Raw genomic sequence first — 15,806 nt, 5'->3', positions numbered from 1 at the left:
AATGGTGTAAAATAGTCATATGTTTGAGAAATTGAAGTAATAGCATTTCTAAGGTATTTGAATATCGCGCCACGGGATTCCACTGGCTGTTGAGTAGGTGGGACGATTTGGTCCCACTTAGCCCATAGAGGTTAACCTCTTGAGGACCCCTTCGAGATAAAATCCCGTTAACAGGATTGGTTGGACAACAACCAGTGAGATAGCATGGCGCGAAATTCCCCCCAAAATAATCTCAAAATTAAAATTCAAGTATTATACGGCATTTTAAAGATACTCTACTCGTTAATCCAATCACATTGTCCGATTTCAAAAAGGCTTTACGGTGAAAGCAAAACATTAGATTATTTTAGGATAGCACCTTAGCAAAAGAAAGAAAAAAGCCATTTTCCAAGCACGGATAACCGTCACAAAACCAGATATACAGCTAAAATTAAGCACTAACCTTTGACAATCTTCATCAGATGACTCTCCTAGGACATGTTAGACAAGACATGCATTTTTTGTTCGATCAAGTTCATATTTACACTGCTCAAAAAAATAAAGGGAACATTAAAATAAAGGGAACACATCCTAGATCTGAATGAATGAAATAATCTTATTAAATACTTTTTCTTTACATAGTTGAATGTGCTGACAACAAAATCACACAAAAATAATCAATGGAAATCCAATTTATCAACCCATGGAGGTCTGGATTTGGAGTCACACTCAAAATTAAAGTGGAAAACCACCCTACAGGCTGATCCAACTTTGATGTAATGTCCTTAAAACAAGTCAAAATGAGGCTCAGTAGTGTGTGTGGCCTCCACGTGCCTGGATGACCTCCCTACAACGCCTGGGCATGCTCCTGATGAGGTGGCGGATGGTCTCCTGAGGGATCTCCTCCCAGACCTGGACTAAAGCATCCGCCAACTCCTGGACAGTCTGTGGTGCAACGTGGCGTTGGTGGATGGAGCGAGACATGATGTCCCAGATGTGCTCAATTGGATTCAGGTCTGGGGAACGGGCGGGCCAGTCCATAGCATCAATGCCTTCCTCTTGCAGGAACAGCTGACAGACTCCAGCCACATGAGGTCTAGCATTGTCTCGCATTAGGAGGAACCCAGGGCCAACCGCACCAGTATATGGTCTCACAAGGGGTCTGAGGATCTCATCTCGGTACCTAATGGCAGTCAGGCTACCTCTGGCGAGCACATGGAGGGCTGTGCGGCCCCACAAAGAAATGCCACCCCACACCATGACTGACCCACCGCCAAACCGGTCATGCCGGAGGATGTTGCAGGCAGCAGAACATTCTCCACGGCGTCTCCAGACTGTCACGTCTGTCACGTGCACAGTGTGAACCTGCTTTCATCTGTGAAGAGCACAGGGCGCCAGTGGCGAATTTGCCAATCTTGGTGTTCTCTGGCAAATGCCAAACGTCCTGCACGGTGTTGGGCTGTAAGCACAACCCCCACCTGTGGAAGTCGGGCCCTCATACCACCCTCATGGAGTCTGTTTTTGACCGTTTGAGCAGACACATGTACATTTGTGGCCTGCTGGAGGTCATTTTGCAGGGCTCTGGCAGTGCTTCTCCTGCTCCTCCTTGCACAAAGGCGGAGGTAGCGGTCCTGCTGCTGGGTTGTTGCCCCCCTACGGCCTCCTCCCCGTCTCCTGATGTACTGGCTTGTCTCCTGGTAGCGCCTCCATGCTCTGGACACTACGCTGACAGACACAGCAAACCTTCTTGCCACAGCTCGCATTGATGTGCCATCCTGGATGAGCTGCACTACCTGAGCCACTTGTGTGGGTTGTAGACTCCGTCTCATGCTACCACTAGAGTGAAAGCACCGCCAGCATTCAAAAGTGACCAAAACATCAGCCAGGAAGCATAGGAACTGAGAAGTGGTCTGTGGTCACCACCTGCAGAACCACTCCTTTATTGGGGGTGTCTTGCTAATTGCCTATAATTTCCACCTGTTGTCTATTCCATTTGCACAACAGCATGTGAAATTTATTGTCCATCAGTGTTGCTTCCTAAGTGAACAGTTTGATTTCACAGAAGTGTGATTGACTTGGAGTTACATTGTGTTGTTTAAGTGTTCCCTTTATTTTTTTGAGCAGTATATATCCAAAAACCCAATTTTTACATTGGCGCGTGACGTTCAGAAAATGTTTTCTCCCCATAACTTCCGGTGAATGGGCACATTCATTTACAGAAGAACTCATAAACGTTGACAAAATGTATAACAATTATTTAAAGAATTAGAGATAATCTACTCCTTTATGCAACCACTGTGTCAGATTTCAAAATAACTTTACGGAAAAAGCACATTGTTCAATATTCTGAGTACAGAAATTAGCCTTCAATGCTAAGCTATACAGTTAGCCTACAACCACGGCGTCGACAAATCTCTAAAAAATATGTTTGAAATATTTTCTTACCTTCGCTGATCTTCGGCGGAATGCACTCGGAAGGGCTCCCACTTCCACAAGAAATGTTCATTTGTTCTACAAAGTCCATCATTTATGTCCAAATACCTCCGTTTTGTTGACCCATCCAGAACACTTTAAAATGCCATGTGGCGTGGGCCCAAATCCATAGACGAAAAGTTCATAAGTTCCATTACCGTTTGTAGAAACATGTCAAACGATGTTTACAATCAATCCTTTAGGGTATTTTTTAACGTAAAATTGCGATAATTTTACAACCGGGCAATAGGTATTCATCCCAGAAGAAAAATAACAAACAGCGAACTCGCGTGCATGCGCGTCACGAGACACCTGTTCTCAGATTGGCCACTGATTGACTGAGCCACAATTTTGTGCTCGGTAACAGGTGATGGATGAAACCAGTTCCTAAAGATTGTTGACAGCCAATGGAAGCCTTAGGAGGTGCAACGTAAATCCTATGTCACTGTAGTTTCTCAAGGGATTCAAAAGAAAAAGTACATTTCTAATTTCTCCCACTTCCTGATTCAATTTTTCTCAGGTTTTTGCCTGCCATATGAGTTCTGTTATACTCACAGACACCGTTCAAACAGTTTTAGAAACTTCAGAGTGTTTTCTATCCAAATCTACTAATTGGTCCATTTTCACGGCCGGATGAAGAACGTACCCAAATTAAACGGCCTACTACTCGGGCCCAGGAACTAGAATATGCATATTATTTGGATAGAAAACACTCTGAAGTTTCTAAAACTGTTTGAATGATGTCTGTGAGTATAACAGAACTCATATGGCAGGCAAAAACCATCACCATCTTAAATAAGCATGCCCCATTCAAAAAATGTAGAACTAAGAACAGATATAGCCCTTGGTTCACTTCAGACTTGACTGCCCTTGACCAACACAAAAACATCCTGTGGTGTACTGCATTAGCATCGAATAGCCCCCGAGACATACAACTTTTCAGGGAAGTTAGGAACCAATACACTCTAGAAATGGGAGAGAGACGATGAAGAGAGTCTCTGAACCAGAGCCTGACTACGAGGTATAAGTGTTAAAAAGACACAAAAATGCCCAAGCAGTGACTGTTTTAGGCATAGAAGATTGATTCAGGGCAGTTCGGAAAGCAAAGGCTTACTTTTTCAAACAGAATTTTGCATCTTGTAGCACAACTCCAAAAACTTTTGGGACACTGTAAAGTCCATGGAGAATAAGAGCACCTCCTCCCAGCTGCCCACTGCACTGAGGATAGGAAACCCTCTCACCACCGATAAATCTACGATAATCTAAAATTTCAATAAGCATTTTTCTACGGCTGGCCATGCTTTCCACCTGGCTACCCCTACCCCGGTCAACAGCTCTGCACCCCCGACAGCAACTTGCCCAAGCCTCCCCATTTCTCCTTCAGATCCAAATCCAGATAGCTGATGTTCTGAAAGAGCTGCAAAATCTGGACCCCTACAAATCAGCTGGGATAGACAATCTGGACCCTCTCTAAAATTATCTGCCGCAATTGTTGCAACCCCCATTACTAGCCTGTTCAACCTCTCTTTCGTATCGTCTGAGATCCCTAAAGATTGGAAAGCTGCCGCGGTCATCCCCCTCTTCAAAGGGGGAGACACTCTAGACCCAAACTGTTACAGACCTATATCTACCCTGCCCTGCCTTTCTGAAGTCTTCGAAAGCCAAGTTAACAAACAGATCACCGACCATTTTGAATCCCACCGTACCTTCTCCGCTATGCAATCTGGTTTCCGAGCTGGTCATAGGTGCACGTCAGCCACGCTCAAGGTCCTAAACGATATCATAACCGCCGTTGATAAAAGACAATACTGTACAGCCGTCTTTATCGACCTGGCTAAGGCTTTCGACTCTGTCAATCACCATATTCTTATCGGCAGACTCAACAGCCTTGGTTTCTCAAATGACTGCCTCGCCTGGTTAACCAACTACTTCTCAGATAGAGTTCAGTGTGTCAAATCGGAGGGCCTGTTGTCCGGACCTCTGGCAGTGTCTATGGGGGTGTCACAGGGTTCAATTCTGGGGCTGACTGTTCTCTGTATACATCAATGATGTCGCACTTGCAGGTGGTGATTCTCTGATCCACCTCTACTCAGACGACACCATTCTGTATACCTCTGGCCCTTCTTTGGACACTGTGTTAACAAACCTCCAGACAAGCTTCAATGCCATACAACACTCCTTCCGTGGCCTCCAACTGCTCTTAAACGCTAATAAAACAAAATGCATTCTCTTCAACCGATTGCTGCCCGCACCCGCCCGCCCTTCCAGCATCACTACTCTGGACGGTTCTGACTTAGAATATGTGGACAACTACAAATACCTAGGTGTCTGGTTAGGCTGTAAACTCTCCTTCCAGACTCACATTAAGTATCTCCAATCCAAAATGAAATCTAGAATCGGCTTCCTATTTCGCAACAAAGCATCCTTCATTCATGCTGCCAAATATACCCTCGTAAAACTGACTATCCTACTGATCCTTGACTTTGGTGATGTCATTTACAAAATAGCCTCCAACACTCTACTCAGCAAATTGGATGTAGTCTATCACAGTGCCATCCGTTTTGTCACCAAAGCCCCATATACAACTCACCACTGCGACCTGTATGCTCTCATTGGCTGGCTCTCGCTTCATATTCGTCGCCAAACCCACTGGCTCCAGGTCATCTATAAGTCTTTGCTAGGTAAAGCCCTGCCTTATCTCAGCTCACTGGTCACCATAGCAGCACCCACCTGTAGCACGCGCTCCAGCAGGTACATTTCACTGGTCATCCCCATAGTCAACTCCTCCTTTGGCCGCCTTTCCTTCCAGTTTTCTGCTGCCAATGACTGGAACGAATTGCAAAACTCACTGGAGCTGGAGTCTTATCTCCCTCACTAACTTTAAGCATCAGCTGTCAGAGCAGCTTACCGATCATTGTACCTGTACACAGCCCATCTGTAAATAGCCCACCCAACTACTTCATCCCCATATTGTTATTTTTTTGTTGTTGCTCCTTTGCACCCCAGTATCTCTACTTGCACATTCATCTTCTGCACATTATAACTCCAGGGTTTAATTGCTAAATTGTTATTATTTCGCCATTATGGCCTATTTATTGCCTTTCCTCCCTAATCTTACTACATTTTTACACACTGTATATAGATTTTTATATTGTGTTATTGACTGTACGTGTGTTTATCCCATGTGTAACTCTGTGTTTGTGTCGCACTGCTTTGCTTTATCTTGGCCAGGTCGCAGTTGTAAATGAGAACTTGTTCTCAACTGGCCTACCTGGTTAAATAAAGGTGAAAAAAATAAATAAATACGTATGCACTGATTCACCGTGGGCTCTGCTGCCTCAGCCATACTGTCAATCTATCATCAATACGTCCACTCCTATTTATAGAGTTTATCTTGTGATCTCGACAAAATTTTTTTGCTATGTCGTGATCATGAGATAAATAAGCTGTGATCTCGACATAACGAGGGAATATTTATTTTTATTCATATGTCCAAATCAAAGTATGCGAAACAACGCACGCAGGACACTTCTCGAATGCGTACTCCATTTGTACATATTTTGGAGTATGCATCGACACAAACTTCAACGGAAAGTATGTAAAGAATATGACGCAACAACAAATAATTATGCAACATTTCTTGAAATAACTGGCGGCCATTAAAATACGGTCAGATTTCAGAATGAAATGTTGCCTGTTCACATTTCATATGTTGCCTGACTACAATATTTTATCTTGATAGCATGTATTTATAAACCTATGTTAATTTTGGCATGTTTACCTGCCTACAAAGCCACTAGTGTGCGTCGGTCGCAAGCCCATAATAGGTCAATAGGATTAACTGGCCAGATAGCCATAAAGAATTGTTAACTAGCCAACTACCCATGAAGAATTTACATCTACCTTGCATAACATAAGTTTTAGGTCATTTTTGCCTGTTAAACAATCTGATTAGCTACATTATTACGATTCACATATACATTGAACAAAAATATAAAAGCAACATTTGAAGTGTTGGTACCATGTTTCATGAGCTGAAAACAAAAATCACAGATATGGTCCATAAGCATGTTCCAAATTTTGTGCACACATTTGTTTACATTCCTGTTAGTGAGCATTTCTCCTTTGCCAAGATAATCCATCCATCTGACAGGTGTGGCATATCAAGAAGCTGATTAAACAGCACGATCATTAGAGGTGCACCTTGTGCTAGGGACAATTAAAAGGCCACTCTAAAATGTGCAGTTTTGTCACACAACACAATGCCACAGATGTCTCAAGTTTTGAGGGAGCGTGCAATTGGCATGCTGACTGTAGGAATGTCCACCAGAGCTGTTGCCACGTGTAACCACGCCAGCCCAGGCCAGCCAATTCCGGCTTCTTCACCTGCAGGATCGTCTGAGGAGGGGTGGGTTGCTGAGGAGAATTTCTGTCTGTAATTAAGTCCTATTGTGGAGAAAAACTTATTCGGATTGGCTGGGCCTGGCTCCCCAGTGGGTGGGCCTATGCCCTCCAAGGCCCACCTATGCCTGCAACCCTGCCCAGTCATGTGAAATCCATAAATTAGAGCCTAATTTATTTATTTCAAATTACTGATTTCCTTATATGAACTGTAACTTAGTCAAATCTTTAAAATTGTTGCATGTTGCGTTTTATACTTTTGTTTATTATAGCTAGCTGATAGTTATGAAGTAAAACATTTGTCTGGTGTATATCTTGTTTGGTCTCTATTGCCGTTGTCCTGGCTGGAGGAAGGGTCAGTGAATGGGGAGGTGCAGCGTGAGGTAATACAGGGTGTGAGTGCTTCTCAAATGGAATGTTTTATGCGTTCTTCAGACTCTCTTCCTAACAAGAACTTACTCGAGAACGTCCTGGGAGAACGCACTCTGAGCATGAGAGTGTGGAGCACGGTAGTATGCATATTGAGAAACACCCGGTATCTGTGCATGTGCATTGGTTTGCTTCATGCTGTTACAACGTGGTAGCCAGGGCACCAAAGCTGAGGAAAAGTTGAACCAAAGCTCTTAGTTGTTGCGGAAATTGACCAGCTATTTTACCTTTTCATTTAAACAGGGAGTCACCATTGAGACCAGGACCTCTTTCGCAAGGGAGCCCTGCACATACAATTCATAGACAAAATCAAAATCGGACAGTACAAAGCAAACTAAAATACAGCACAACAAACGATCAACAAAAACAGCCACATTCCTCAGAAAATAGTTCCCTAATCAATATTTTAAATTGCCCAAGCGCCATCCATAGCTTATTGCAGTGTATTTTGCAGTTGGTTCCAGCAATGAGGTGGAGACCCAAGGAACCTCGAGGGTTAACCAACCTTGTGAGCGGGTTTGGTATCTCATGTTTTTTTTAATTCTGTAACATCGAAGTTAGGTAAGTTGGAAGCTTGTGTAGTAGGGCTTTGTAAACAAAAAGGGAGTAATGAATTGATCTACAGGACTTTTGAAACGGGATGCTGTGGTGAGTATTAAAACTGTCACCAGTGATTAAACGAATGGCGCTATGGTAGACGGCATCCAAAGGTTTAAGAGTAGTAACTGCTGCTTGATGTTTAAACTGTTTACTTTCTACATCATATTGCTACCTTTTTTTATCTGTTTTTCTATCCCTGCTCTTCTCTTCTTGGTGTAGAGGAGCACAGAGGCGATGGTAATGCAGAGCAGCAGGTGGAGGGGGCCGAGAGGGGTGCTAGGCCGACCATCAGCGAGTTCAAAAAGACCTGGGGCTTCAGGCGGACCACGGTTGCCAGAAGAGAGTTTGTGGGATTGGATGAGATTGAAGATCCAGAATCTCCGCCCCTACCCACACGTCGGGGCAGAGGCCGCCCGGCCCAGACCTATTCAAGACGTGGGCGAGGGGGGAGAAGGAGCGCCCCAGCTGACCTGGAACACTCCGAGACGAGCTCCCCTACTCCAATGGACACAGAGCCTGCCTCAGAGGCCCTAGAGCCCTGCCCAGGTGGCAGATTAGACCCCTCCTCTTGGCGGGACTTTGGATCTGCATTCAGCACGGCTTTTTCCCTACTTTGGGAGAAGAAAGAGGAGGACAGGACCACGGCTGCCCCTGCCCAAATTATGGCTGCCCTTCCTAGCTATGGGGGTAGTGGTGACATGGAAGCTGCCTCCAGTATAGAGGAGGACAGTGATGAGCTGACCCTGAAGCAGCTTCAGGAGCGGCTGAGCATTAGGGGGAGAGGTGAGGCCAGAGGCAGAGGGGTCAGAGGGAGAGGCAGGGCTAGGGGAAGGGGTAGAGGTAGAGGGAGAGGACGAGGGAGAGGTAGGGGGCGTGGGAGGGGTAGGAGGGTAGAGCCAGAGTCGAGCACTGCAGATGAAGAAGACGTGATTTTTGTAAAAGAGTATGAACAGCAGCAGGTGTATCAGCCTCAGGAGGAGGAGAGGGAGCAGAGTCCCGAGGAGGCTGTTGTAGTGGTTGAACCGCAAAGCCCTTCTCCTTCTCAACAGTCCAGCTCCGAGTCTATGCCTCCTCTCGAGTCTGATCTAGAGCCAGAGACAACAGAAGAAAAGCCCAGCCAATATGATAATGTAACGGTGGAGGAGGAGAAGGACGAGGTGGAGGAGGAGAAGGACGAGGTGGAGGAGGAGAAGGACGAGGTGGAGGAGGAGAAGGACGAGGTGGAGGAGGAGAAGGACGAGGTGGAGGAGGAGAAGGACGAGGAGGAAAAGGACGAGGTGGAGGAGGACGAGGAGGAAAAGGACGAGGTGGAGGAGGACGAGGTGGAGGAGAACGAGGTGGAGGAGAACGAGGTGGAGGAGAACGAGGTGGAGGAGGACGAGGTGGAGAAGGACGAGGTGGAGAAGGTGGAGAAGGACGAGGTGGAGGAGGAGAAGGACGAGGTGGAGGAGAGGATCGAGGAAGAAAAGTCAGAGTATTCTAGCACATCGGACAGTGAGGGCTACAACCCCAATGCCCTTTACTGCATCTGTCGACAGAGGCAGAATAAAAGGTATGTGTGTAGCGTTGTCTAGGACAATATTCACCTCTGAAAACAAGCAAGCCTAATGTTGTTGGTATAGCAGCACCACATCTCAGCTCTTTTCATCTGCCATACTTTTTATTTTGGATGGTTATGGACTGGAGTTAATTGCTGTTCTTTAGTTGTCATTTTCTTATTGCCCGTTTGATTCCTTGTCCAGGTTCATGATCTCCTGTGACAATTGTCAGGAGTGGTTCCATGGCGACTGCGTTGGCATCAGCGAGACGCAGGGCAGCAAGCTGGAGAGGAGCGGACGGGACTGGATCTGCCCCAACTGCACGAATAAGAGCCAGAGCCAGGCAGACCCCCAGCAGAGCCCCCCTGACTGCCTGACACTGCCCTCCTCTGGGGAGGAGGAGAGAGTGCATGAGGAGCAGGCCAGTAAGGTGAGAAAAGAAACGCATACTGATTCCTTTGCGAGGAAGAATGGAAATCAATTCTAGTTTGTAGTGTGATTTGGTTTCCCTTGCTTTGGACTGCCCATTTTACAATGGTGTTTAGTTGCATGTTTGAGATCTAGGCTGACAAGCGAGTCTGGTCTTAGGAGGCTGTGGCGCAGGAGGAGACTGAAGTGGTTGCTAAGGCTGAAATGGAGACGGACAGTTCCCTGCCCCAGTGCATTGGCCCAGGGTGCAGTATGTACGCTCTGCCCGACTCTGTTTACTGTGGCACAGACTGCATCCTCCGGCATGCGGCTGCCACTATGAAGACCCTATCTGACTCCCAAGAGACCAATGCCGAGCAACGCCCACAGAGGAGAGCAGCAGCCAAACCTGGCCCTAAGGTAACCAATGCCTAAACTTTTTTTTCTCCCTTTTTGGTAATTTCTTTCTTTCTTCTGCATGTTGTGCTTGTTTCATTTTGCATGTTGTGCTTGTTTCATTTTGTTGATGAATGTGTGCTGAGATTACGTTCGCCTTAGAAACAGATAAAGCTGACACTTTGACTCGCTCACATAGTATTAGTTAATTAAACCCCAAATTAGCTGATGTTGACCTCTGTGAATATTTTGACCTCAGGGTCAGAGGTCGGCTAGGATTCCCCAGAGGTTGTCAGCGGAGTGGCCCGAAGAAGAGGGTGATGAAGAGGAGAAGGAGGCTGAAGAAGTTGAGGACAAGGAAGCTGACACATCTACATCTCCATTATCCTGCAACCCTAGTCTCACTGCAGTACAGGCCACATCCATAGAATCATCTATGTTTTACAAGTCGAGTATGTATCACTCACAGCACATCCATATCCAACACATATCCAACACAAGAATACTTTACTTTCACTCAGTTGGTATTCATCAGACACCAGCTATAACGTTACCTCTGCCATCACACAATCTTTAGGTGTAGGGATACAAAGTTATTTGCAGTAGTCGGCAGCAGTGAGTAATTGTACTAATGTTGGCAATTGTGCTATAAAATGTTTTTCTTCAGCTAGTTGGAAACGTTGAAAAAGAAAACAAGCCGAACCAATTAACAATCCAAATTACATTTCCTCAGTTACCAAATAGTAGAAGAATGTTTAGTATAGTTGGGTTCAGAGATGATTCTACTTCAATACCACCATTTTTCTACAGTCCAGTATTTCAATAGTTGTCAATGTTTTTTTATTTGACAAATAATAAATCAGGTTCAATAAGAGCCTTATACGGCAACAAAATATAACTACATCAGTCTTACAAATACTAGTAAATACTTCACACAATTACTAATGCACAGAGTATTGTCTCAGGAAATAAATAATAGGTTATACAAGTTGTACAGATAGAAATCACTGCTTCATGGAAAGCACAAAACATTCACTGAGTGACACATGAATATGGTTTTAGTTCTAAGCAGTTAGAAAACAAACATTCCCTCTGAGTCAAAGAAAATGAATGTTTGCGCACTGTGTCCAAACACAAGGCCTCTCAAGCCATCCAGTAGTGCCTGATATGGGAAATAGATTAATTCAACAATGGATGAAAAACACAGGCGATACAGATCAATGCGAGCGATAACACATTTTCTGCCTCTCAAACCAGAGCAGTTGAGCTTTTGGAGGAATTGGTTTGAACACTTTGCGCAATGGAGTTGGACCAGTTACCGGGGGAGTGTACAGAGGAATATACAGAATCATCCAGTCTTGCTTATGATTAGATTTATAGAGTAATGTAGAAGAGGCCAAGGATTGCCACCAACCTCCTCCTGTGGCTTTCATGTAATCTGTCTTTTCATATCAGTGCTCATGGAGGAGAGAGGACGAGCGCCACGCACCTGCACTTTTGTCCATTTTTATAATGAAACATTTTTTATCTTCAATGACCTGCAGTGTCATACACGCGGGACGCCAACACACACAAACACACTGTACATTCAGACTAGTGCTCATGAAGGAGAGTGGACGAGGAGGGAGGAGAATTGCCATTCTAGAGATGCATTAGTCTTTACATGCAAGATCGAGCTCATCGCCACATGACTAGCTACTCCAGCTCCATTGCTTCACTTATAAACCACATCTACAAGGCTGTCTTTGCTGTTTAAAATAAAGCTTCAGCTATTCATCATAGGAAAGGATGATGATATTCACCTGAGCCTTCACTATCTATCCAGACATGGGAAGCATCTGTTCATAAAGGGTACAGCTTATACATGTGGTTGAAAGAAAGCTACCATAGTTGGCAACTTTTTGCTATATCCCCAGAGAGCCTTTTTTTTATTAGTTTTTTAAATTATTATTTTACCACTTTTTCTCCCCAATTTCATGGTATCCAATTGGTAGTAGTTACTGTCTTGTCTCATCGCTGCAACTCCCGTATGGACTCGGGAGAGGCGAAGAGTCATGCGTCCTCCGAAACACAACCCAACCAAGCCGCACTGCTTCTTGACACAATGCACATCCAACCCGGAAGCCAGCTGCACCAATGTGTCGGAGGAAACACCGTACACCTAGTGACCTGGTCAGCGCCCACTGCGCCCAGCCCGCCACAGGAGTTGCTAGTGCGCGATGAGACAAGGATATCCCTGCCGGCCAAACCCTCCCTAACCCGGACGACACTGGGCCAATTATGCGTCGCCCCATGAGCCTCCCGGTCGCGGCCGGCTGCGGCAGAGTCTGGGCTCGAACCCAGAATCTCAGGTGGCGCAGCTAGCACTGTGATGCTGTGCCTTAGACCACTGCGCCACCCGGGAGGCCCCAGAGAGCCTTTTTAATGTCAAGTTGTCGCAAAGGGGGGGGGGGGGGGGGATAAGCCTTGAGGTTAACCAGACTGAGGGGAGGCCCATCCTCCTCTGGCTGTACCAGAGAATACAAGTAGGGATAAACTGTTTTCCGTATCTGTGAGACGCACACAGTTAAAGACCTTTTGGCCAGATAGTTGTCCATAACAATCGTACGTTTTTGGGTGTCGACATTGCTGACACAGCATGATGGGACATATGTCGGGCCAATGTGGAGGCATCAGCGGGTAGGGTAAAGCAGCAACGGAGGGAATGGGGCAGTAGAGCAGCATCTGGAAGTGTTGGTGGATAGCTTTCTGTAATGGCAATAGTAATTGTTTCCAACAAAGGCAGTACCAGCCAGTGCTTATGCTCACTTTTGCACCTTTTCCATATCAGACCATTGACATGTTCAGTGCTGTTGAATGGGGCCTTGATTTGGTTGTCACCTGGGTATGCATGATAGGGTCTCTAGATACATTCTTGAGCACAGTTTTCCCCTCAGTGAGTTTGAACCTTTCCACCCTGCCAAAGAAATTGAGAGTTTGGACATTGGTCCTTTTCACTAATGTCCACAGAGGCACTTGGTCTTCAAGGGTCCTCTGCTTTGCCCTCTGGTAAATGCTGCCCCTTTACCCATGCCACTTCAGATTTAGTATTCAAAAGAGTTCTCATGTTCCGCAGTGTTAAATGGTCTATCAGATGTTTTCCCAACAAATTTCTGACTTCTCACACTCGCCAGCAACTGACATGATTTTGCAGGTTCTAGTTAGTACATTTAGCAAAGAAATATCTTAATATTGCAGTACATATCATTTGTTGATGAAACACAAACTCAAACAATTCCAAAGGGTAACCTTTTTTTATTGTATTTGCCTTTTTTTTGGCCCTGTGTGGTCTTCAAACTTCTTCTTTTTAAGGGGAACTTTTGTCATTTTTTGTAATGAAGAATTTTGATCTTCAACAACCTGGAGTGTCATTCAAAAATACAGAGACACACACACACACACACACACACACACACACACACACACACACACACACACACACACACACACACACACACACACACACACACACACACACACACACACACACCGAGACATCAACACACACAGACATACTCTACATTTAAGACACTCAAACCAGAGGGAAAGAGGAGTCCATGCAAACAGGGACTCGGGAGAGATTGGAGAGCAGAGCAGTTTTTCAGCTGCAGCATGGAGGCCCTGAGAGGATGACCAGATGCCAGGAAGGATTTCCCCCAGGATCCTGACAAGCAGTGAATGCCAGACACATTGATTCATTTCAGTGAAGAAGGCTGAAGTACCTAGCTGGCCAATGCCACTGACGTGCTCAATACTGAAATGCCTGACAAATCAGCAGGAGTTGTAAAATGCTCCTTCCAATAATTCCTTTTTGGAAATAACTTATCACTCACAAAATGACAGTTGCTCCTTTGCTTTACCGTTGGGTTATAGTTTATGGGTAACTGGGATAACGTGCATCAATGAACATCTGTTTGAATCCTGCACATGAATGGGCTTCAGTTCACACATGGAAGAACGATAGTTCCCAGTTACACATTTAGTAACCTGGTCAAGTACACAAGCATTATTCTATACCATCGAAGGATCCACCACACAACAGACATGCATTTTATGTACATCTAGTTTCTTTTGAGTTTTTCTGTGGTTACGTTTTTATTTTTGGCAGTTAAAAGTCCTGAACACATCTGAGGAAAGCAACCTCATTGCTAATACCCTTTCAATGTGACCACAAGTGTCTCCCATCAGCCCTCACCATTCATATGGAAAAAATAGCTATACATGATCAATTGAATTTTGAATATCGATCATGTATGTGTCAGATTCACATACAAGTTAATCAAATGATAATTTTAAGCAATCATACCCTAACTGGTATTTTGCAGATGTGGACTGAGTCATGACCTATCACGCTACCTGAGATAACTTTTGACTACCAATACTATGGTAGGACACAGACTGAGACATCTAGCCCCAGACCAATACCTCATATACTGTATTTAGTGACAAGCTAAATTTAGGCCGCATTCAAATAACCCCAATCCTTTACCACCTCAGGTTTTGCTGATCTGAATGAACTATAGGAATGCTTGGTGGAGCACTCCCCATTTCTTATTTTGCCAATGTTACTCAATACTTTAATGGAGACACTCCAGGAGGTGTGCACCTGCTTGGTCCTCATGATTAAGGAAAAGTACTATTCCTTTAGTGTTGGCAGATCTGAAGGAACTGGATAGGTGTAGCTAACCATTATGGGTATTTTTTCCACAATCTGCTTTCTGTTAAACAGTTCTAAATACACGTGACCAAAAGTATCGGTCGAACATCTCATTCCAAAATCATGGGCATTAATATGGAGTTGGTCCCCCCCTTTGCTGCTATAACAGCCTCCACTCTTCTGGGAAGGCTTTCCACTAGATGTTGGAACATTGCTGCTCGGATTTGCTTCCATTCAGCCACAAGAGCATTAGTGAGGTCGGGCACTGATGTTGGACGATTAGGCCTGGCTTGCAGTCGGCGTTCCAATTCATCCCGAAGGTGTTCATTGGGCTTGAGTTCAGGGCTCTCTGCAGGCCAGTCAAGTTCTTCCACACCGATCTCGACAAAACATTTCTTCCCCAAACTGTTGCCACAAAGTTGGATGCACAGAATCGTCTAGAATGTCATTGTATGCTGTAGCTTTAAGATTTCCTTTCACTGGAACTAAGGGGCCTAGCCCATACCATAACAACCAGTCCAGACCATTATTCCTCCACCACCAAACTTTACAGTTGGCACTATGCATTGGGATAGGCAGCGTTCTCCTGGCATCTGCCAAACCCAGATTAGTCTGTCGGACTGCCAGATGGTGAAGCGTGATTCATCACTCCAGATGTTTCCACGTTGGCATTGCGCATGGTGATCTTAGGCTTGTGTGCGGCTGCTCGGCCATGGAAACTAATTTCATGAAGCTCCCGGCTAACAGTAGTGAGTGTTGCAACCGAGGACAGGCGATTTGTACGTGCTACGCGCTTCAGCACTTGGTGGTCCCATTCTGTGAGTTTGTGTGGCCTACCACTTCATGGCTGAGCCGTTTTTGCTCCTAGATATTTCTACGTCACAATA

The 15,806-nt window shown here is 45.2% G+C and overlaps 1 protein-coding gene across 2 annotated transcripts in view; it reads left to right on the top strand.

Annotated features, from left to right (window-relative positions):
* Window positions 1–15,806, top strand: part of LOC106571967 (uncharacterized) — a 78,731-nt gene that overhangs the window by 32,790 nt on the left and 30,135 nt on the right. For both annotated transcript variants that reach the window (XM_082961999.1, XM_045695934.2), the window contains exons 3-6: window positions 8,101–9,433; window positions 9,624–9,849; window positions 10,008–10,247; window positions 10,483–10,675. In XM_082961999.1, the coding sequence (XP_082818125.1) occupies window positions 8,101–9,433; window positions 9,624–9,849; window positions 10,008–10,247; window positions 10,483–10,675 (1,992 nt within the window). The remainder of the gene's footprint in view (window positions 1–8,100; window positions 9,434–9,623; window positions 9,850–10,007; window positions 10,248–10,482; window positions 10,676–15,806) is intronic.

This window comes from Salmo salar, chromosome 15 (genome assembly GCF_965601325.2).
Source record: "Salmo salar chromosome 15, fSalSal1, whole genome shotgun sequence".
NCBI lineage: Eukaryota > Metazoa > Chordata > Actinopteri > Salmoniformes > Salmonidae > Salmo > Salmo salar.
This window is presented reverse-complemented; position numbering and strand designations above follow the sequence as displayed.